At 41.2% G+C, this 23,192-nt stretch overlaps 2 protein-coding genes across 9 annotated transcripts in view; one reads left to right on the plus strand and one right to left on the minus strand.

Annotated features, from left to right (window-relative positions):
- The window catches only part of DGKE (diacylglycerol kinase epsilon), a 31,454-nt gene extending 19,478 nt beyond the window's left edge, over nt 1–11,976 (minus strand). For all 6 annotated transcript variants that reach the window (XM_028498695.2, XM_028498694.2, XM_028498697.2 and 3 more), the window contains exons 1-3: nt 11,077–11,976; nt 2,885–3,044; nt 1,204–1,323 (exon numbers count right to left, since the gene is read on the minus strand). In XM_028498695.2, coding sequence (XP_028354496.1) covers nt 1,204–1,323; nt 2,885–3,044; nt 11,077–11,531 — 735 coding nt within the window. In that variant the 5' untranslated portion in view covers nt 11,532–11,976. The remainder of the gene's footprint in view (nt 1–1,203; nt 1,324–2,884; nt 3,045–11,076) is intronic.
- Nucleotides 11,977–12,044: 68 nt separating this feature from the next.
- Nucleotides 12,045–23,192, plus strand: part of C14H17orf67 (chromosome 14 C17orf67 homolog) — a 34,182-nt gene continuing 23,034 nt past the window's right edge. Inside the window, exons 1-3 of one of the 3 annotated variants that reach the window (XM_007109683.4) lie at nt 12,048–12,271; nt 21,082–21,159; nt 22,135–22,235. In XM_007109683.4, coding sequence (XP_007109745.1) covers nt 21,105–21,159; nt 22,135–22,235 — 156 coding nt within the window. In that variant the 5' untranslated portion in view covers nt 12,048–12,271; nt 21,082–21,104. Of the gene's footprint in view, nt 12,272–18,229; nt 18,661–20,900; nt 20,916–21,081; nt 21,160–22,134; nt 22,236–23,192 lie in introns of those variants that run through there. The other 2 variants (XR_008619194.1, XR_008619193.1) reach the window with 2 other exon arrangements.

The raw sequence follows: 23,192 nt of genomic DNA on the forward strand, positions 1-23,192 counted from the left end.
TGTTGTGGCCTCTCCCGTTGAGGAGCACAGGCTCTGGACGCACAGGTTCAATGGCCATGGCTCACGGGCCCAGCCGCTCCGCGGCACGTGGGATCTTCCCAGACGGGGGCACGAACCCGTGTCCCCTGCATCGGCAGGTGGACTCTCAACCACTGCGCCACCAGGGAAGCCCCAAGTTGTGTTATGTTAAAAGGGAAAATTACAAATTAGAAAAAGTTACTGCATTTATGATTGTTGCACAATGAGTTGTTTAGTTTTTCAAAATAGAAGCTGCTAGCATGTCAGCTCAATCTTAATGGTCTCTTTTATTCTTACATTTAAAAATGTTGGTGTGCAATTACTCCCAATTTGCAGCAATCACTGTTTTACTCTCTGTTTCTATAGATTTACCCTTTCTGAACATGTCATATAAATTGAATCATACAATATGGGTCCCCTGCATTGGGCTTCTTTCACTCAGCATGTTTTTGAGGTTCATTTATTGTAGCATGTATGTATGTATCAGTAGATCCTTTTTAATCACTGAATATTCCATTCATATGGGTATATCACATTTTGTTTTATCCAGCCACAGACTGATGGACAGTGGGGTATTTTCACTTTTTGGCTATTATGAATAATGCTGCTATGAACATTTGCATAAAAGTGTTTGTGGGATATATGTTTTTGTTTCCCTTGGGTAGATTCCTAGAAGTTCTAGGGGGTACGGTAAATTTATGTTTGACTTTTTTGTTTTAAAAAAATATCTATTTATTTGGCTGCGCTGGGTCTTAGCTGTGGCACGTGGGATCTTCGTTGCCACATGCAGGATCTTCATTGCGGCGTTGTTGGATCTTTAGTTGCAGTGTGTGGGATCTTTCAGCTGTGGCATGTGGGATCTAGTTCCCTGACCAGGGATCGAACCTGGGCCCCCTGCACTGGGAGCATGGAGCCTTAGCCACTGGACCACCAAGGAAGTCCCTGTTTGACTTTTTAAGAAATTGTCCAAGTGTTTTCTAAAGTTGCTGCAGCATTTTACATCCCCACCATGAGAACCCCTCTTTCTCTACATATTTGAATGGCCCAATACTTTCATAATTATTATTCTTCCCTACAATCAGATGATTACTGGTTTCAAGCATTAACAACCATTACAATTTAGGGAAAATGTAAAACTAAAAATGAAAAGATTAATACAGAAAGGAAGGTTTTCTTTTTGGTTACCTGTACGGGATTTAGGAGGATCCTGAATTCTCCCAGCAGTCCTTCTCCCATATTAGTTCCACTACGAGAGTTGGCCAGGATTATTAATGGAGTCCACTGCTTTCCAAGCTTAGACGCTAGCTAAAAAAATTGATGTGAGTGAAGAGACCTTAATATATCAAAGATGGTGAGCAATAAGTTTTTCATTTCTTAATAACAACAGTGCTGTAAATTTGCTGAGAGAACAACAACTATCCCAATCGATACAATGTAAAAATCAAAGAATTCTAAGAATGGAAAAGTTCCTTAGAAATGAACTAATTTCTGCTTAATATATAATTCTCTTCTACATTATTCTAGATAAGTCATCCAGTATATACTTGGATACTCATGTAAGAAGGAACTCACTAACAAGGCGTCCCATTCCACTGCTAAATCAAATTATTAGAAAGTCTGACTTAAATTGAGTTAAAAATCTGTCTTTCAATAACTTTCATTGTTCTACTTTTGATTCCTGAGGCAAGGAATAATTTCATTTGTTCTTCCATATAACTGTTGTGTTCAAACACCTGAAGCATTATATTGTTTATTAGTCTTGTCTCCCAGGCAACATGTTTCAACCCTTCATAGAATAGATATTGATTTTCTCTGCTCTCTTAACCCTGACTGTCCTTTTCTGGATGAATTCTAATTTTCAAGCTTTTTTTTTAATGGGGTATTCAGAAATAGATTCAAGAATCCAGAACTGTACAAAGCCCAAAGTCAAATGAAATTAACGTTTCTCTAATCCAACCACTTCTTTCCTCTCCCCTTCTCCTTGTGGATATAACATTAACGAAGATGTTCCACGGTTTTACTTAGTGATTCTCATCCCTTACGATCTCAGATTGAATTCAGATACATAAGTGTTGTCCATTTAAAAAAAAGTATCACAACAACATTAAACATGTTTTAAAATTTTAACGTCCCTCTTTTTTTTGCAGGAATATTGACAAAGATGACATTTAAGATATAAAATCCAAACTTGGAAAAAACACAATTTAGTTTTAGAATGAAATAGTTTAACTACTTTGGGACATTCAAGTAGGAAATAAATGCAGATTTTAGTTTTTCCTTCAGAGCTACCTGAAGACTGAAAGATGTTTGTACCAATTTTCATACACATACATACTGCCAAGTATTGTCAACAGCTTTAACGCTCACCATTATCTGTGGGAGCATCTAACGTGCAACATAAACTTATCTCCAGGCACCCTACATGAGGTTCCAAACGAAAAAATTCTTTTAGAACAACATGTGAGGAAAATCTGTTTTCTTTTCACTGACAATAATCATGAATCCCAAATCCGGCTGTTCATCAGAATCATCTGAGGACTTAAAAAAAATTACAGATTCCTGGGATTTACCCTAGATCTACTAAATCAAACATGGTGATGGAGGTGGGCTCAGAAGTCTGTATTTTTAAAAAGCTCCTCAAGTGATTTGGACTCAGTGATTTAGGAACCACTAATATAACATATTCCAATTTCCTTTTAGACCTGAAAGAACTCAAGTGCCAAAATTTGTGGCACATCTTTAGAAAGTGGGTAGGGTATTATGGCTTACCATAATGATTCTTCTCACACACACTGTTGTGTTTCATACACTGACTTAAATAACTTTTTGGAAATCAGTTACATAAGGAAAAGTAAACTCTGATTACCACTGCATAATCTGTTTTTTTGTCTTTACGCATCTGATTAATGGAGGTTAAATAACTTGGTGGAATGATGAGGTTTTTGAATTCTCCAAAATCACACTGTTCATTCTTTAAGCTATTTTTCATACACTCATCATGTACTGTTTTCTGACACCAAATGCACCTGAGGGAAGGAAAAAACAAAGACAATAATTAACTTTAAACCACAATCTTACTCATCTGCAAACCAATCATTTTTGTCAAAAAAACTGAAATAGTAATTTCATCACCAACGAAAAAATCTGGCAAATAAAAAATTTATAATTGTATCTGCACAGTGAAAATAGAGCAATAAACTTTTTTTTTAATGCCCTTTGTTTGGCGGGGGGGCCATGCGGCATGTGGGATCTTAGTTCCCTGACCAGGGATCAAAACCGTGCCCCCTGCAGTAGAAGTGCAGTCGTAACCACTGGACCACCAGGGAAGTACCTAGAACAATAAACTTTGAACATACTTGACAGTTCAATCTAACAGTGGTTCTTAAAGTGCGGTCTGGGGAAGATCCTTTCAGGGTGTCTCTGAGGTTAAAATCATTTTAATAATAATATGTTATTTCACCTTCATTCTATCCAAAGTATACAGTGGAGTTTTCTGGAAGCTATATGATATGTGCTAAATCAACAGACTGAATGCAGAAGTAGATAGGAGGCGCTAGCTGACTTCCACACCAAAGAAATGTACCAAAAAAGTAAAACGACTCCAATCTTCTCACTAAATTTTCACAAAAATATTTTGTTACCATTATTGTTATTTTTAAAATGAATATTTAAACAATTTCTCAGTTTTAATTTACAACGTGGTAAATATTAGTAGATATAATCCACATAAACAAAGCTGGTCTAGAACAATGGTTTTGTGTAGTATCGATTTGTGCTTTGGCTGGAATAGGTTCGTGAGGCCTAAAGGCCTTCAGCTTAAATGCCCCACTGGCCTGGGTCCTTAAAAGAGTTCCTCAGGGTCCAGTTTGAAAACCTCCTGACTTATAACCATCTGTGAACACTTTAGCAAATACAGTAAAATAGTCAACTTCTTATTGGCAGTTAATATGAAACTAATCTATATGTTTGTATCTGAAGTACAGACAGATATTTATGTTCAAATTTGCCTCTACGTTTGAATGCATGCATGAAACAAGCAGAGAATAGTGCTGGCAAAGGTCCTGGGTTTCTATTATTAATCTGCTAAGTATTTAATCCACTCACAGATAAGGCAAATCTGACTGTACAGACAAAAACAGGTCAACAGAAAACAATGGTTATAATTAAATAAATAAATTTTAAAAAAAAAGAGGATAAAAACTCTTTCACCCCAAGGTCAACTCTCTTGAACTTCTATTTTAAAGTTTTTTTTCAGCTGGATGTTCAGTTTTATCAAGTAATTACTGCTATTAACTCAAGAATCCTATTTACTGCTGAAATTACAATTATCTGCAGGATCTGTTAAAGGGAAAACTGTAAATTAACTTGCATGATAACCTTGTTAACACTTGCTTTCAACCTAAGCTTGAGAAACTACGGATAGACTGCTAATGCAGCCAAAGTATACCACCTCCACCTACTGCTCTACTGTTAACTTTAAACTAGTATATTATTACTGAAAATAACCTGAAAGGAAACCCACTGAATTATTTCACAATCGTTTCCTCTGGGAAGAAAAATGGGACCGAGGGATGAGAAGAACATTCTCTTTTTACTCTATGTTCTTTTGTATTGCTTGAGTTTCTAAACACCAGTATGTATTCATGAACTACTTGTATAAATTTTTAAAACTGTATTTTAGACGATATTGGCTTATGCTTTAGAATTTAGAAAATACAGAAAGACATAAAAGTCATCCAGAGACAGTTACTCTTAACTTTTTGATGTATTTATTCTCAGTTTTACAGTCCCTATATGTTTATTTTTCAGGTTAGGGATATGACGTATTTTTATATATATATATGGACAGTACTTTTCTTTGGAAATTGTATCATGAATTCTGTCCTATGCCATTAAATATTTTTTAAAAAACATGGTTTGTTAAGAATGTATTAATATCATATCACATGGATATACTATAATTTTTTGTGAATTGATTCATGTTCCATATTCATCTTTTACTAGGCTTTAATAACTGCATGTAATTTTTATTTATGTAGGATATCAACTTCTTTTCTGTCATAGTTATTGCAAACATTTCAGTTTTCTCTTAAATTTACCTTTTAATGTACTTTATTTTTGCTAGACAGATCTGTATTTCCCTTTGTGGTTTATTTAAATGCTTTCATGCTCTGAAGTCCTTTACCTTTCCAAATTAGATATTTGCCTATAGCTATTTCCCCCTCACATTTCAGTTTTCATATTTATGTCTTTAATTCAGTGCTTCTTAACCTTCTGGGGCTACAGATTCCACTGAGAATCTCATGAAAGTGTCAGGCTTCCTGGAACCTTATCTATCTATGAACTAAGAACTCCTGCTTCAATCCATCTGGAGTTTATTTTGGTATAGAGTGTGATATGAAGAGTCAACTTTTATTTCCTCAAAGAGCACTTGTCCTAGCACGATTTATAAAGTAATATTTTCTATCCCACTGATTTGTGACACCTTTATCATTTAATAAGTTCTCATAAATTTCAGAAAAGACTCTTTTAAGCAAGGTGATGGCTATTATCAGCCTTTGCTCTGTAAAGGTAAAGCCAAAATACTTACTCCTTATTCAGCTTTATATTTTTCCTGAGAAATACCACAGTCAAAATCGAGACCTGTTCTCGTTATATATTTTGTAATTGGTATTTTATTTGACCTAGATTTCAAACCTGATGGGAAAATAAGACATTACTAATAATGTCTTGATACTTTAGTTTTAGCAGTCATGTCTTTGTGTGATTATGATCTTTATTCTTTCCCCAACTTTTTATTTTGAAAAATTTTAAACCTACACAGAAGTCAAAAGAATAGCAAAATGAATACCCTTAAACCAACCCTTAACTGTCATTCTTAAGTAACATTTTCTCCCACATTTTCTTTCTCTCTTTCAAAATAAACTCATATTTTGCTGAATCATTTGAAAGTAAATTATGGACATTGAGATTTCACCTTTCAATACTTCAGCAAGTATTTCCAAAAAACAATGATAGTCTCCTTGCTTTCATATACACACACACACACATATTTAATTTTTATTGGAGTATGGTTGACTTACAATGTTGTATTAGTTCCAGGTGTACAGCAAAGTGAATCAGTTATACATATATCCACTCTTTTTTAGATTCTTTTCCCATATAGGCCCTTACAGAGTAGTACTGAGTAGAGTTCCCTGTGCTATACAGTAGGTCCTTATTAGTTCCTTGATTTTTAAAGTGTTTTCACATTAAAAAAATTTTTTTACAGGAACACAGGTAAGCCCACCACCTATATTCCAGCATTAATATATTAACTGTAATTGCTTTGTTTCATTTCTATCTATCCATTAATCTATCTTATTTTTGGTGCATTAAAAATAAATCACAGACATTAGAATATCTCCTAAACACCTCAGCAAGCAGGCATGTCATTCATTACCTTGAGTTCAGTATTTGTTGTTTTTTTTTTTTTTTTTTTTTTTTTTGTGTGTGTGTGTGTGTGTGTGTGTTGGGATCTTCCCGGACCGGGGCACGAGCCCGTGTCCCCTGCATCGGCAGGCGGACTCTCAACCACTGCGCCACCAGGGAAGCCCCCAGTATTTGTTTATAGGTTTTTTTTCTTTCAATGTAAAATTTATATACGATGAAATGTACAAATATGTACATCTGCTGAGTTTTGACAAGTAAACATAATTATGTAACTTATCCTTATGAAGACACAGAACATTACCCTATGTGGCATTCTTGTGCAGGAGTATGACTGTTTTATTAAAAAAAAAAAAATTTTTTTCTCTAAAGTTACCTGTTCACAATAGCTCTCTTTAGTAGGCTGGAAGAGGCAACAGAATTACATGTGAAGCTGACATGGTCATCTATGAAATTCACACTAGAATGGGGTTGGCAAACTACAAATACATCTGCCTTCTAATTTTGTGAATAAGTTTTATTGGAATATAGCTACACCATTCATTTATATACTGTCTGTTGCTAGTTTTGTACTACGATGGACGGTAGAGTGAAGTAATTATAACAGACCATATGGTCTGCAAAGCCTGAAATACTTAGTTTTGGCTCTTTACAGAAAAAGTATGCTCACCTCTCCTCCAGAAGATAATGTGGTATCCTTTCATTGTTTCAGATAATTAATGAAACGAATAAACATTAGAACCCAGAATCATAAAGTTTAAGATCAAAGCCTAGAGTAAAGCTGCCAATGTAATTACCTTCTAAGAGTCAGAAGCTTGTTTTATTAATCACTCTGTGTGTGTGTGTGTGTGTGTGTGTGTGTGTGTGTGTGGAGGGGAGTGTAATGAAGAAAAGGCCTTATAAATAAAAGGTTTTTTTAATAAATAAAAAAGTGTTTTATAAAGGTTTTTATAAATAAAAATACAATATAAACCAAAAAGTTTTCTTAATGAGAGACAGAACACTATAAGGAACAAAGGTTTATTCAATAAACATAATGAATACTTAAAAATAGAACTTAGGGCTTCCCTGGTGGCGCAGTGGTTGAGAGTCCGCCTGCCGATGCAGGGGACACGAGTTTGTGCCCCGGTCCGGGAAGATCCCACATAACGTGGAGAGGCTGGGCCCGTGAGCCATGGCCACTGAGCCTGCGCGTCCGGAGCCTGTGCTCCGCAACGGGAGAGGCCACAACAGTGAGAGGCCTGCATAACGCAAAAAAAAAAAAAAAAAAAATAGAACTTAATTTCCTATTTTAGTCAGAATAGAGGTTAGAAGAAATAAAGAAGTGTGGGGAGTAGTGATAAGATGATACTAGGTGCAGACATACTCTGCCATGGTTGGGGCAGAGGCAGGAAAACACAGAAAAGAAAGAAGCCTACAGGGAAAATAGGATCCAGCACAGTGCCTGGCACAAAATATATGTTTAATATGTGAAAACTAAATAATGACAGTGAGTATAAATTAAAAGTCCTTTGTCACTTATTCTGTAGCCTTTAAAATCAGTTACCACCTGTCATATGGCCCTTCAAAATGCTACCTTGTTTAACAGTTTTCGTAGTTCACTTGAAATCTTAGACTTCCCAAGAATGCGATGCAGACACAGAAGGAGCCCTCCCCAGGGCTGGATAAAATGCAGAGAGGGACAGTCTGGTCTGTGTTTAAAGGTTGTAAATATTTACTCTGCTCCTTTTTCCAAAATATCTCATTCCTACAGAAGGTCACAGCAGACTGTAATCCTGCATAAAATTATCTGCTAAAATAAATCAGAATATTGCAAAATACATACTACTTCAGGACACTGTGCTCTCTTCTCCTGGGAATAGTAAACACTTCCTAAATTATACAGGAACCATTTTTACCATGGGTGAGGAGTTCCAGCATGCTGGGAACAGACTGCTCAGTAACCGGTAAGAACAAGCTAAGGCAGGAAAGGAGACCTATCACTGCCATGTTCACTGGGCTCAAAGGAGGGAACACAAAATTAAGGACAGAGGCTCATGTTTAAGAAGTACATAAATATAGCAGTGGTTCTTAAACTTTAGAATTATCTGCAGGGCCTGTTAGGCAAAGATTATCTGCAGGGCCTGTTAGGCAAAGACTTGGGCTGGTTGCCAGCCCAAGTTTCTGATTCAGTGTGTCTGGGCTGGGGCTAACTCTGCCAGGAAAAAATAGAAGATGCTCAGTTAAATGTGAATTACAGATAAACAACAAATAATTTTTGGTCTAAGTATGTCTCAAATATTGCAAACATTTTATTTTGTATTAAATACAAATATTTTATTTTAATTTTGTGTGCTAAATCTAAATCTGTGTTAGAATTTGCATTTGTAACAAGTTTCCAAGTGACACTAATGCTGCTGGTCTGGGGACCTTACTTTGAGAACTACTGAGATATAGGATATGATGTCATCATTAAGAAGGAAAAATTGGGGGCAGGGGTGAGTAGATTAGGGAAGTGTTCCTGGAGTAAAGGGCACAAGATGAGTCATTAGGGTGCCTAGAGGGACTTCCCTGGTGGTCCGGTGGTTAAGACTCTGCACTCCCAATGCAGGGGGCCAGGGTTCGACCCCTAGTCAGGGAACTAGATCCTGCATACCGCAACTAAAAGATCCCACATGCTGCAACTAAGACACGGCACAGCCAAATAAATTAAAAAAAAAAAAATCTTTAAAGGATGCCTAGAAGCTAGCCAGGAGGATACTTAAGCCTTGAGGAAAAAAAGGGTAGTATGAAAAGGGTATTTAAAGGAAACCACAACCAGCCCGATGTTGCTGGTGCATAAAGTTTAATGCAGATGGTGGTAGATAAGACTAGACCGATGGTGGTAGATAAGACTAGACCGGCAGGCAGGGTCCAGAGAGCACGAGGACCTTGTATACCACGTTAAGCACTTGGGAGTTAACACTGAAAGACCATCACTTTAAGTGATGGGGGTAACTGAAGGGTTTTAAACAGAGCAGAAACCCCAATCAGATATGCATTTCTAGAAAGACCATTTGGTTGGAGAATCAGAGCATTATGATTATTTGTTAAGGAGTATATGAAATGCAGTTAAGATATTTATAGAAGCCATTTTAATCTAATTCTGCACAGACACAAACCAATATTCAATTCATGCCTTCTTTCCAACTAATCCCAATTCTCCAAGACTGAAGCTTAACTAGGGAGACAATTATGAAATTTTTTAAAAGACACTGGTAACCTAGCTCTCACTGATGCCAAAAAGACATCTAAATTTGAAAGATATCAAGTAAAAATGGTTATAAATCTCTGTAGTTGTTTAAAGTATATATTTTGGTAACTTTTAAAGTCTAAATCTGAAGTATAGAATTATTTAAAATAAGATTTAAAAATAATTGTTGCTATAACAATGCTCACGCTAATTAAAAAAAGGATTTTTAAATAAAATAAACAAACTATAATCAAAAAGTAACTTGCTGGGCTTCCCTGGTGGCGCAGTGGTTGAGAATCCGCCTGCTGATGCAGGGGACACGGGTTCGTGCCCCGGTCCGGGAGGATCCCACATGCCGCGGAGCGGCTGGGCCCGTGACCCATGGCCGCTGAGCCTGCGCGTCCGGAGCCTGTGCTCCTCAACGGGAGAGGTCACCGCGTACCGCAAAAAAAAAAAAAAAAAAGTAACTTGCTATCTCATGCCAGCTTTCTATTTCTGTTCTTAAACATGTTTAGGGACTTTTCAACTTGTCAGAAACAAAACCCATCACAATGAAGATGTCCAGACTTAAGGCAGAGAAGAGGCTAGGGGTTAGTATTCCTAACCCTGTACTGGGGGTTAGAAATCCGGGATGCCAGTTCTACTTTACCACTGAGTAAATTTCTCTGAACTATCAAATTCTCTCAAATGTAAAATGAGTTAGAACATATAATCTGCAAAGCAGCATCCCCTTTTATTACCAACCTCTAACATGAGCAAAGGACATCTTCACCTATTTTCAGACAATATTTAAGAACACAAATGTGTTGTCCAGTGTGTATTTAAAAGCTATTAAAATATTCTTGGATTAATCAAAGTCACTTGTCTAAGATGCTACAGGTCCTGAAAGACCATCTGGCAAAAGGAGTGTTCTTTTGGAGTGTAGTTCACTATAGCACCGAATATAGATTAGAAAAGATACTTAAAATGCTCCCCTGGAATGACACTTGTTTTCATTGTACATTCATAACACAACACCCAGGATGAATCAGTTTTGAGACTCTAGGGAAAAGTTAATTTGTTCATACTTCATTTTTCCTCATGCAAAATGGAGCTAAACAATAGAAACAAAAGCTAAAATATAACATACAGTGGCCATAAAGTATGTGGCACTTAGAGATCTCTGGATGAAAGTTAAGAGCCAAGTTTTATTACCCAAAAGGGCAAGGTGGCTAAGGAGTGTAGGCTAGATGAATCAACGAGGCAAATGACTACTGCAAAGCTGCCTCACTGTATAATACCAGGGCTATTTATTAGCTTGTGTCCTCTAAGTGGGCAGTTGAGGCCATTTGTGATCAAAGCAGGCTGCTACGCCCACTCTTTGAAATCCTGACTCCCTCCAAGCATTGTGGGACAATCAGTACCCACAAAGGCCGTACCTGTAATCGCAGAGCTTGGGTTGACTGCCGCATTGCTGCTTGCAAACCACACAGTAACTGCACAGGGGCACGTTGCCCCGGATCCAGTGGTGGTGCATGGCGTCCAGGGCCTTGCTGTCATTCTTGAGCATGATCTCCTTGCAGTGGAAGCGCTTGTCGGCCTTCTTGAGGCAGCCCTCGTCCACGCGCAGCCCGCAGCAGTCGCAGAAGGCGCCTTGCAGGATGTGCTGCGCGCACACGCAGCAGTAGGTGGGATGGCTGAACAGGTCCGTGTCGCGCCACCCATGCTTGCTCTTGCGGAAGATGTCCCTGCGGTGCAGCTGCCGGCGCGACCGCTGGAGGCTGCACCAGAAGGTGATGAACACGGGCAGCAGCACCGAGCACAGCGTCCACAGGACCAGGTGCCCGTCCGCAAACAGGCCCTCGTAGGGCGCCGGCCGCTTCTCCCCTTCCATCTTCCCCAAGGACTATTTCTAACTAGGAGAGACACGAGCGGGTCCACGTCGGGCTCGCTGTCCCCGTCCCGCCCTCCTTCCTGCCTTGCAGGGGATCCAAAAGCGCCGTCGGCCCCGGTGGCTCCGCTCTCTCCAAGGAGGGGCACGCGCGCCGTCTTCCCGGCGGCCCGACCCCAGTGCCTCCGGGTCGCCGGGCCGCGGACCTGCGGCGCCGAGGGGGCGGCGCCCAGGGCTGTCACGCTCCGTCCCCTCCCTCCTCCTCGGGCCCGGCCACCGCCTTCTCACCTCGCCCGGCACGGGGAAAGGCGCAATCACAATGTACAGGCTGCTCCCACGGAAAGGCCGGCGTGGCCCACTCTTTGGGCGCGACAGCGCGCGCGGGCCGCACGGAGCCGGCTAGGGCCCATAACCGTTAGCCCACGCCCAGCAAACACACTCGTCCTGCAGCTCCTGGGCCCGCGCGGCCTCGCTCAGGCCCGCCCCCGCCCACCGCGCGGCCCCGCCCCTCTCGCGAGGCCTCGGGGGCCAGGGCCCTGGCCCCGCCCGCCCCTCCGGCCCTACCTAGCCTGGGGCGGTGGCGCGGCTCCGGGGGCCAGGCTTCGGGCCTTTCTCCCACCCTCGCGCCGCCAGGAGGACTGCGGGGACGTGCGAACGCCACTGGAGCTGCCCGGGTCAACTGGAGCCGCGGCCGAGGGCGGGGCCTGCGGCGAGCGCTCGGCAGCTGGGAGGAGGTATATGAGGTACGACCGGAAGGCCGAGAGGCCTGAGGCGGCAGGGTCTTGGGGAGGGGGAGGAGCTTGATGGGAAGGGCGGGCCCCGTGGGCGAGGCTTAGGGAGAACAGTGGGCGGAGTAACAAGTAGGTGGGGGCATTAGAGAGGATGGATGGCTGAGCCTTCTGAGTCTGTAATCAGCGAGAGTTCTAGCGTGAATGATTTACACGGTATAAATTCTGTGACTTCCAGCCTCACTGGTGGAGGTGGGAGCTGGCGCAGTTTTGAAAGTTGTAAGGGAGAAAACTGGCAGTTTTGAGAGTGTTACGTACTGATAGAACAGGACAATCCAAGTAAAAAATTGGTAGCTGTCACCTGCGCTCCCGCTAGTTACTTACTAAACAGAAAGCTGAGGGCTTACTATGTGCCAAGCACTGTGCGAAGAGCCCCAGCTCTCCCAGGGTGCCAGGACTCTTGAAACATGCCTAACAAGAAGGATTTATTAGCCCTGTTTGTAATGGCTTACTGCACCCCAGCTTCAATCTCTGCACTTCCCACGCGCCATGCTAAATTCATCATCCCCATTTTACAGATGAGGAAAACAGAGGTACATGTTTGATGTCACAAACCCAATGTTGGGGCCGAGATCACTTGGTTTTAACTTCGTCATCGAAGTTGCTTCAATCTAAACCATCAAAGAGAGAATTTCTCTTATTTTGTTACTTCTCTGAGAAACTTGCTCTGGACTGTCTTGTTAAAAAGCAGAGTCTTGGGCTTCCCTGGTGGCGCAGCGGTTGCGCGTCCGCCTGCCGATGCGGGGGAACCGGGTTCGCGCCCCGGTTTGGGAGGATCCCACGTGCCGCGGAGCGGCTGGGCCCGTGAGCCATGGCCGCTGAGCCTGATGGCCGCTGAGCCTGTGCTCCGCAAAGGGAGAGGCCACAGCAGGGTGAGGCCCCCGTAACAAAAAAAAAAAAAAAAAAAAAAAGTCTTATTTCCTTTTTCAGGGATGAGGACTGAGAGTCTTCATTTCTAATAACTGGTCTAATGTTGATGGTTCCCAGGCCACACTTGGAGTGGCAATGCTGAAACATTTAATAACCGGGATTGTGAAGATTGAGGGAGGGCATGTGGTAAAATGGGAAGAGCAGTTAGATGGCATTATGAGGCCTGGGATCAGATTCCTGCCCTCACACATCTAATTATGTCTTCCTGTGCTTGTCTGTTCATCTCTCTGGGCCTCAGGTTCCTCATCTGCCACATGGGACAGTTGGATGAGATCTCTAAAGCTTCCCATCCCCTCTGATAGCCTTCATGTGTATGGAAATATCGTTGTCTTTTATGAATCCTAATTGAGGCAGAGCCCTTAAATTAGTTTAGATTTGGAAAGGTAACAAAAGAATATACTTTTAAAAAGTGAGGATTCCCCCTCCCCATTCCCATTATAGAACATTTGGGAAATACAGAAAAATATAAAGGAAGAAAAAGAATCATCCATCTCTCACCTCAAAGACACTCTATGTTTGAACATTTTGGCCTGTTTTCTTCCATTATTTTCTATGGAAACAATGGATAACTTTTTTGTACACATAATTTTGATCATATGGTAGATATATTCTCTATCTAGCTAATTTTTCATTTAACATGACAAAATATCCTTTACATGTTTTTATAAATTTGTATTTAATGGTTGCATAATCTTCCATTCTATGAATACTGTTCACAGTTTATGTAACCTTAACTCCGTTGTTGGCTATTTAAGTTGTTTCTAAAATATTAGAAGCAACTGGACCGCCTGCCCCCGCTGTCAGAACACAGAGGTCATCCGGGATCCCCTTCACCGCGCTCCTGTTTGCACCTTCTGTTTCCTAGGTCCTGTGACTTCCCCTTTCTTGGTGAATTCTCTCGTTTTTGTGGAGCACATCCTTCAGTAGCTTTTAGAGCAAGGGTACATGGGAAGCATATTTTTGAGTCCTTGCATGTCTACAAATATCTCTATTCCACCCTCCATACCTGATTATTTATCTGCGTGTAGAATTCCAAGTTGGAGATAATCTTCCTTCACACCATTAAAGACAGTTCTCCATGTCTGCTGGCTTTTAGTGTTGCCGTAGAGATGTCTGACGTTACCCTTGTTCCTGATCCCTAGAACGCAACTTGTTTTTGCTGTCCTGAAACTTGTAGAATCTTCGCTTTTTCTCCAGTGTTCTGAAATTTCACAAAGATGTGCCTTGGTGTGAGCCTGTTTTCATGTATTTTGCCAGGTTTGCTGGACCCTTTCAGTCTAGAAGGTCATGTCCTTCAGTTCTGGAATTACTTTGTTGATTTCCTCCTCTCTATTTTCTGTGTTCTTTTTGAAACTTCTGTTATCTGGATGTTGGACCTCCTAGACTGTTCTCTCTATTTTATTTTTAATTAATTAATTAATTTAACATCTTTATTGGAGTATAATTGCTTTACAATGTTGTGTTAGGTTCTGCTGTATAACAAAGTGAATCAGCTGTATGCATACATATATCCCCATATCCCCTCCCTCTTCTCTCTCTTTTTAAAATAGACTTTATTTTTTAGAGCAGTTTTAGATTCACAGCAAAATGGAGCAGAAGGTACAGAAAAATTATCCACATCCTGCACCAGAGTGGTGCGTTTGCTACAATCCATAAACTTACATTGACACAGCATCATCACCCAAAGTCCATAGTTTGCATTAGAGTTCACTCTTGGTGTTGTACATTCTGTGGGTTTGGACAAATGTATAATGACATGTATCCACTATTATAGTGTCATACAGGATATTACAGTGCCCACAAATCATCTGGGTTCTGCTTATTCCTTTCTCCCCAGACCCTCACCCCTGGTAACCACTGATCCTTTTACTGTCTCCATAGGTTTGCCTTTTCCAGAATGTCATATCATTGGACTCATACTGTGTGTAGCCTTTTCAGATTGGCTTCTTTCACTTAGGAATGTGCATTTAAGTTTCCTCCGTGTCTTTTCATGGTTTGATAACTCATTTCTTTTTAGTGCTGAATAATATTCCATTGTCTGGATGGACCACAGTTTATTTATCCATTTACCTCTGAAGGACATCTTGGTAGCTTCCAAGTTTTGGCAATTATGAGTAAAGCTCCTAGAGACATCTGTGTGCAGGTTTTTGTGTGGACATAAGTTTACAAAGCCTTTGGATAAATGTCCTCTGTTTAAACATTTTTTTCTCAGTTTTTAAAAAATCTCTCATTTTTGCTCTAATATTCTAAAAGATTTTCATAGCTTTATATTTGAATCTTTTTATTGAGTTTTTAATTTCTAAGAACTTTTTTGTTGATTTGTTTTCTGAGTCTTACTTTCTTACAGCATCCTATTCATGCTTCATGGGAGCAAAATTTTTCTCTCATCTCTCGGAGGATACTGTTAGTTATTTTTTTCCTTCCTCTCCTTGCCTGATCTGTGATTGCCTCAAGTTGCTTTTTCCTGTAGTTTCTTTTGTCTTCATCTTCCATGTCAGAGGCTTTCTCAGATGTCTCATGATCCTTCCGGTGACTCTTAGGCACCTTAAGATTTGAGAACCACTGCTAGAGTATCTCTTAATCCCTCAAGCTTGTCATCCCAACTGAAATCCCACAGAGAAAAACAACACATATTTCAGTATTTTTTTTCTCCAGAAGAATTGGAGCTTTTCTCTTCCAGTTACAGGCATAGCCCTTTTCCTCAATGAAATATGACAGTAGCCTTAGAGGTGGTTTCACGAGTTATTCAGTCCATGCTCCATCCCTCATGTGTTTATTTGTACCATCTTACATTCCTACACCTTTGCCAATGCCGTGGTCATTCCTGTTTAGCCTGGAGAGAAGCCTGGCAATAGCTGTCAGGGACCTGGTGAGACCTTGGCCGTCCTTACCTGCTGGGCCGATGTAAGTTGAGGCCAACGTCCTGGCCCAGAGCAGAAATTACAGCCTGCTCGGGGAAGCATGCAGCAAGCCGGAAAGGGCCCTGTCCAAGGCTAAACCGTCTTACCATTGTATTCCTGCTCCAAAGAGGAAGGTGTGTGTTTGTGTAGCAGGACTGAGGACATGTGAAAGGAAACTCAGGGCGTGGGGTGTGGAGACAGAGCAGGGGAAAGCAACTCACACTTAAAACGGGCCATATTTTATTTTCTAATAAAGATGTATTTTTATTTCAACATTATATAAAATTATCTTAAGATGTGTTTGGTTAATCTCGATATCATTTGGTCATTAAAAATTTTTTTACAGGCTTTCTATCATGTGTCTGAGAATGGGGAGGGTATGCAAATATAAAGAAGAGTGATTTCACAGAGAAGGAGGAATAATAATAAAACAGTAATAGCAATAGTTTCCAGGTATTAGTTACTATATCTGTCAAGTACTTTACATACACTTTCTCTTTAAAGTCTCAGAACGCCTTAAGATGTAAGTTTTATTATAATTATTATTCTTTTTTAATAGTGAGTAAACAGTGACTTGGATAGTAAAGAAATGTGCCCAATGTCACACAGCTTCAGTGTGACACAGATAATAAGTTTCAGAGCCAGGATTCAAGCCCAGCTCTATTCCATGTGAGTTAATTCTGAGACCCAGCTTGAAGGATGGCAGCTGTCTGGGGGAAGCTCTTTTTGTAGCAATGGCTGCAAAATGCAAGAGGGTACACCTAAGTCTGCAAACACATTTCCTGCCTCTGTTTGTGTCATGTCTGCTACCATCCCATTGTCCAGAGCAAGTCACGTGGTTGGGCCCAAAGTTAAGGGGCAGGACTGCAAAGTCATATGGTGAAGAGCATAGATGTGCAGTGGTGATGGTGAAGAACTGGTGCTAATAATTCAATCTACCTAACCCAAACCTAACATCTGCCCACACAGTGTGCCTGTAAATTAACGTGTGGGTAGGTACACATGAGATTTATGGAGGTACTGTTTTGAACAGTATACAACAATTATATGTACATGGTAAAAATATAGAGTTTATAGTCTAGTGGGAAAGGGAGCCAAAAAAACTAATAATAGAAAAGAAAACAACTGCAAAAAGGAATGTTAGAATTTATTTTATTGGTTGTGGGCCTAAAGAATGTGGACACATTATAATTCTCTTGAGACAGATTCAGCAGCTTTCTATAGAAAAAAAAAAAGATTGTTCCCTTGTTTCTGAAGTTTCTTTAGCTCACGGAATTTGAAATCACTGTCTTATCCTATTGAAAGAGTATGCAGTGTGATGGTGTTGAGAGCTTGATGGTGTCGGCTTTATCACTGATCTTTAAACATTTAAGAATTTCTTTTTAAAAGAGATGGGAAACCCACATGAATGAAAATATCAGTTATGTCAGGGTGCTGTGATATGGGTGGTAGCACTCTTCCTTTATATATTCTTAAATGTTGTCAAATTGGTAATGTAGCTTTCCCATGTCTCAGTATCTGATGAGGACCTTCAGATCAATTAAAATCCTAGGAAAATAGTCTGAGGCACTGCAGTGCCACCTCTCTCCACCTCCAGTGGATTCCCTGGTATTCTTGGCAACTTCTGGAATGGTGAATGTTGGTGGCCTGAAGTGTCTTTCCCCTGACCTTGGTTGTCCCAGGTTCTTCTCTCTACTCTGCCACCTTGTGGATTTTTTGGGAATTGTGTCTTCTACTGTGAGCCCTGTTGACCCCCTAATTGATCTGGCTGACACTTTCCCTAGAAAGGAGCATAGGCAGGTAGAAGAGAATTCTCCCCAACAGAGTGACACTCACAATCAGGTTACCTTGCTCTTTCAGTTTTTCTATAGTTCCCCCTTTTGAGATGATATCTCCAGAGCCCACCTGAAAGGCATTTGAATGACCCTGCCAGTATCACACCTGAGGGGCCCTCTCCACCTGAGACCTTGAACCAGCATCCCAGGGTGGGATACAGGCTTTCCCCAGTCTCACTTCTCCTGTCCACCCAAGGTTCCCTTTTCTTTCTCTCTCTCTCTCTCTCTCTCTCTTTTTTTTTAATTAGAAAAGTAACACGGGACTTCCCTGGTGGCGCAGTGGTTAAGAATCCGCCTGCCGATGCAGGGGACACGGATTCAATCCCTGGTCTGGGAGGATCCTACATGCCACGGAGCAGCTAAGCCCATGCGCCACACCTACCGAGCCTGCGCTCTAGGGCCCGTGAGCCACAACTACTGAAGCCCCCGCGCCTTGAGCCTGTGCTCCACAACAAGAGACGCCACCACAATGAGAAGCCCGCGCACCGCAATGAAGAGTAGCTCCAGCTCGTCACAACTAGAGAAAGCCTGCGCGCAGCAACAAAGACCCAACACAGCTGAAAATAAATAAATAAATAAATAAATAAATAATTGGAGAATATTAGAAACAGTATTTTAAAAAAAGTAACATAAGCTTACCTAGAGCTTATGGTCCACTGGAGGAGACAGATTTTAAAAAGTAAACAAGGACAACATTTACCTATTACGGGGAGTGCTGTGAGGTAGAGTCCTGGTGGTGGTGGGGTGGCAGGGAACCTTCATTAAGTATGCTGGTAAAGACAGGCTTGCTTGAGCAAGAGAAATTACAAATTGAAACCTGAGGACTGAGAAGAATCCAGTCATTAAAAGAAGGAGGAAGAGCATGTGCAAAGATCCTGGGTGGGAAAAAGCTTGTTAACTTGAAAGTAACGAAGTGTAGCTGGATTGGCCTGAGCTGGAGGGGTGCGCTTGGCGTGGGCTTGGGAAGAACCACAGTCCCAGATAACACAGGGTCCTGTAGTGCGTGGTAGGGATTCTGATTCTGTTCTGAACCCAGTGGGAAGATAAAGATTTGTAAGCAGGGAAGTGATGAGGTCCAATTTATATTTTGTATTTCTGTTTTAAGAAGACCATCATTACTGCTGCATGGAGAATGGATTGAAGCAAACAGGGAGGGAAGCTGGGAGACCAGTTGGGAGCCTGGTGCAGGAGGCTGGGTGAGAAGCAGCAGTAGCCTAGACTCTGGTAGTGGCAAGAGAGATGGAAGAATCTGGATCTACACTGTTCAGCGTGGTAGCCACTAGCCACATGTGGTTACTGAGCACTTGAAATGTGCAAGTATAAAATACACACCAGGTTTTAAAGACTTGGTACAAAAAAAAAGAATGTAAAATATCTGATTAGTACTTTATCTTGATTACATGTTGAAACAATAATATTTTGCGTATCTCATGTTAAATAAAATATAATTTAAAAAATTTACCTGTTTTTTTACTATTAAAAAATGTGGCTACTAGAAAAATTTAACTTACGTGGCTTGCATCCATGACTCACATTATGATTTTATTGGACAGTGCTGATACAGACAACAGTTACCAAATTAAAAAATACTTTTATACTGAATTTACATTGGATACATTAGAAATTTCTAGCTAGGTATAAATTTTTTTTCTGGTCCATAGAAGATGTTTATTTGATATAACAAAACAATGCAGTTAGTGTTTGTTCCAACCACAAAGAATAAGAGGAATAAAAAACTTGACAATGCACATAAAAAACCAAGGTGCTTCGTGTGACAAATGTATATTCCTAAAATAGTGCTCCTAAAATTTCTCAGTTATTGAAAACTGTATGAGAACAGAAGGATGTTAATAGCAACAGAGTACATAAAACCAAACATCTCATTTTGAGCAAATTAACATATGAGGCAACTTTGCTAACAATGCATGATTTCTTTTCCTTGATAACAGTCGGTTCAGACTATTTTTATACCAGCAGAATGGGCAGAACACTTAAGTTTAATATCAGTTACACAACATTAGCATAAACTTGGGCAACCGCCGATAGGGGGTTGTTTTCTTTTGAGCTGGCAAAGTAACTATGGAAACATCAGATCATTTCTCTGAACTGAGAATTTTATCCCAATAAATGCCACATACCTTCCACACATATTTTTTATAATATATTTAATAATTATGTAATATATATTGGTGATTTGAATTTAAAAAGACTTCAGCTTATTGAGATTTTATTATCTTTATAAAAATAAACTTAAGTGTGGAGTAAGGCTGCTTACAGTATTATTGACTTATTGCACAAGGCCCTTTTGGGGCATAATGGGAAGAGCGCCAGGCTTTAAAAACAGAAGAATTTGGCTCGACTTCAGCAAAATGTGTGAACTTGGACATCATTTCACCTCTCTGAACCCCACTTCCTTACTTGTAAAATGAAGATGAACCATGCATCTCATCCCTTATCCCTCATCCTTAATCACACCCCATTTGGTAGGTACTGTTATTTCCTTTGTATAGGAGAGGAAACCGAAGTTCAGAAAGGATAAGTGATTGACCAAAGGTTATGTTGCTAGAAAGAGGGGAAGCCTGGGCATGAACCCTGGTCTATCTGGCTTCAAGGTCAGCTGAAAAAAAAATTTTCCCCTCATTAGGCTCCTTGCTAATCTCCCTGCTAATTTCTGAAATTACTGGGGAGGTCAAAATGGATTGGTGAATGGGTTTTGGAAAAATGTCATAAAATATGTAAATGTGAGAGGTGATTAATGCTCAGTGAAACAGTAGGAGCATAAACTGAAGCTACAGATAAACACAAACTACGCCATGATGTATGTATAGACATCTATTTAAATGAAATGGTTGTCATGTGTTGTTTTGTCAAATTCAAGCTCCAAAAGTTTTATGACAGAGGGATAATTTCCTTCCTCAGGATGAAAATTTATAGGAATTCAGAGGAAAATATTTTCGTGATCATACTGAAAATTTAGCGTCAGACGCGTTTAGCATCATGCTGTGAGTGCTGTTAGTCAAAGCATAAACAGCCTTTGGGCCGGATGTGGCCTTCTTCAAGTAGGCTGGCTCTTTGACGGGGCGGATTCATTCTGCAACAGGCGGAGACAGGGATCAAGGCAGGATGAAGAGGTTGTCTGTGCTTGTGCTGATTCTCACCTCACTGATATTCTTCTCAGGTGAGCATTAACTCCCGAAACCTATCTCTATGCTGACAAAATAAACTGGAATAAGTCGATTTTATATTTTTAAAGTATTTTTTCAAAATTTCAAATAATATGTAATGTATAATAATTCAATGCTTCTTTTTTTTTTTTCTTCCTAAGAGCAGGCTCCCGGAATTGGTATAATTAGGGATAAATTATTTTTTTTAATCTTTAAACATATTGAACACTAATTCTCAAAAATGCTGATAAATCTTCAAGGATACCGTCTTTTAGAGTTTACCTGAGATCATCAGAATTTGATATACTTTCTTTTTTCCTTTTTTTTTTTTTTTTTTTTTTGGCCACGCTGCGTGGCTTGTGGGATTTTAGTTCCCAGACCAGGGATTGAACTCAGGCCCACTGCAGTGAAAGCGGGAGTCCTAATCACTGGACCGCCAGAGAAGTCCCTTGATATACTTTTATTATAATAGTATCTTTTAGAATTTGTGTGTGATTATCAAAACTTGACTTACTTTAATTATAATATTTTCTTTGAGGGATCGTGGGTGCTTATCAAGTTTAATCTTACTGTCATGGGGGGATTTTCTAATAACAACTTAAACCTGATTTAGTGTATTGAGGATTTAAAAGAATCCCACCAAAGCAACCCCGAGGGACAATAAACACACTGACCAGCGAACTGAAGAAAATATGTTTAAAGAAACATGTTCATTAAATTAACAGCCACTTTTAGAGGAACGAGCCATGGCGGCAGCGGGTAAATATGCTTCAGTTGTGCAGCTTTTCCTCTGAGTTAACCGTATTAGAAACAATTAAAAATTCCCCTCTGAGCCCTCTGGAATGCCACGTCCTTTGGGACAAGTCCCTTTGAAAGAACTTTTGTGCGTTGACCCAAATTGGACTTGCAAATGCTTCGCCTTGGATGGTGAGATGGAGCATGGATGTGTGTGTCTGAGAGTCCCTAAGGTCCCTTCCTGACTTTTTCAGGGGCCTCCCCAATTCTGATGGAAAAGCAGGCCAAACAGGTCCTGAGATCCCGGCGCCAGGACAGGCCGAACAAACCCGGGTTCCCTGATGAGCCCATGTGGGTGAGTTCTGGGCTCTGGCTGTTTGAAGGGAGAGGGAGGTCATTTGAATGCTTGTTCATTATGAAACCAAATGAGGTGCTGGCCCCAGCCCAGCATGGGTGCTAGATGGAGGTTCTGTGGAGTCCCAGGTGTAAGGTGACCTCACCTTCTTATTCACGCCTTTGCTTCTCGGGAGGTGCCAGCTCTGCTCCCCTACTGTTTGAACGGTATTTAAGGTGGAAACAGTGGGGCCGATGGTGGGAGTCCAGAATCCCACGTGGGCGGCTGGGTGGCTCCCCTGAACGGGCTGCTAGGGAGCTGTGCCCTGAGGCTGGTGCCAACCCCATCTTCTCCCTCTTCCCTTGGGTGCCGGGCAAGCTGGACCAGCATCCCCGGCTAGTGGTGCTCTGTCTGGGTAGGCAGAATCTCTGCCCCTGCTGCCACCAGGTTCCACCCTCGCCTTGTACCTCTGATTTTGGTCTTTGGCCTCAGCTCTGCCCTGTAGGTTTGTGGCATCCACCTAGTCTTTCTGAACCAGAGTACCCTCCGCTGCCTTCATTCTGTGACTTGTGGTGGGTGCCACTAGACCCTGCCACCCTGGCCTCAGCCCAATTCAGGCCTGGCTTGTCTCTCCCTCCCATGACGGAAGTGCTGACATTCCTGGTATTTTTACCCCACTCAGGTGAAGGTAAGTAGCGGGGACCCAGGCAGAGTCAGCATGTCTGTGAAGCCGTGTCTGTGGTCAAGGCTGGTCTCCCACCTGTGCCCACGTCAGCCGGGCCGCATGCTCACCCTCTGTTCGCTGCATCTCTGTGTTGAGGCCCAGAGGATCTGCGGCAGCACTGGCCTTTGCTCCCTGCAGAATCATGTGGGTAGTTGGATTAGTTCATTAAAAGTCTCTCAGGGCTTCCCTGGTGGCGCAGTGGTTGAGAGTCCGCCTGCCGATGCGGGGGACGCGGGTTCGTGCCCCGGTGCGGG

This window comes from Physeter macrocephalus, chromosome 14 (genome assembly GCF_002837175.3).
Source record: "Physeter macrocephalus isolate SW-GA chromosome 14, ASM283717v5, whole genome shotgun sequence".
Classification (NCBI taxonomy): domain Eukaryota; kingdom Metazoa; phylum Chordata; class Mammalia; order Artiodactyla; family Physeteridae; genus Physeter; species Physeter macrocephalus.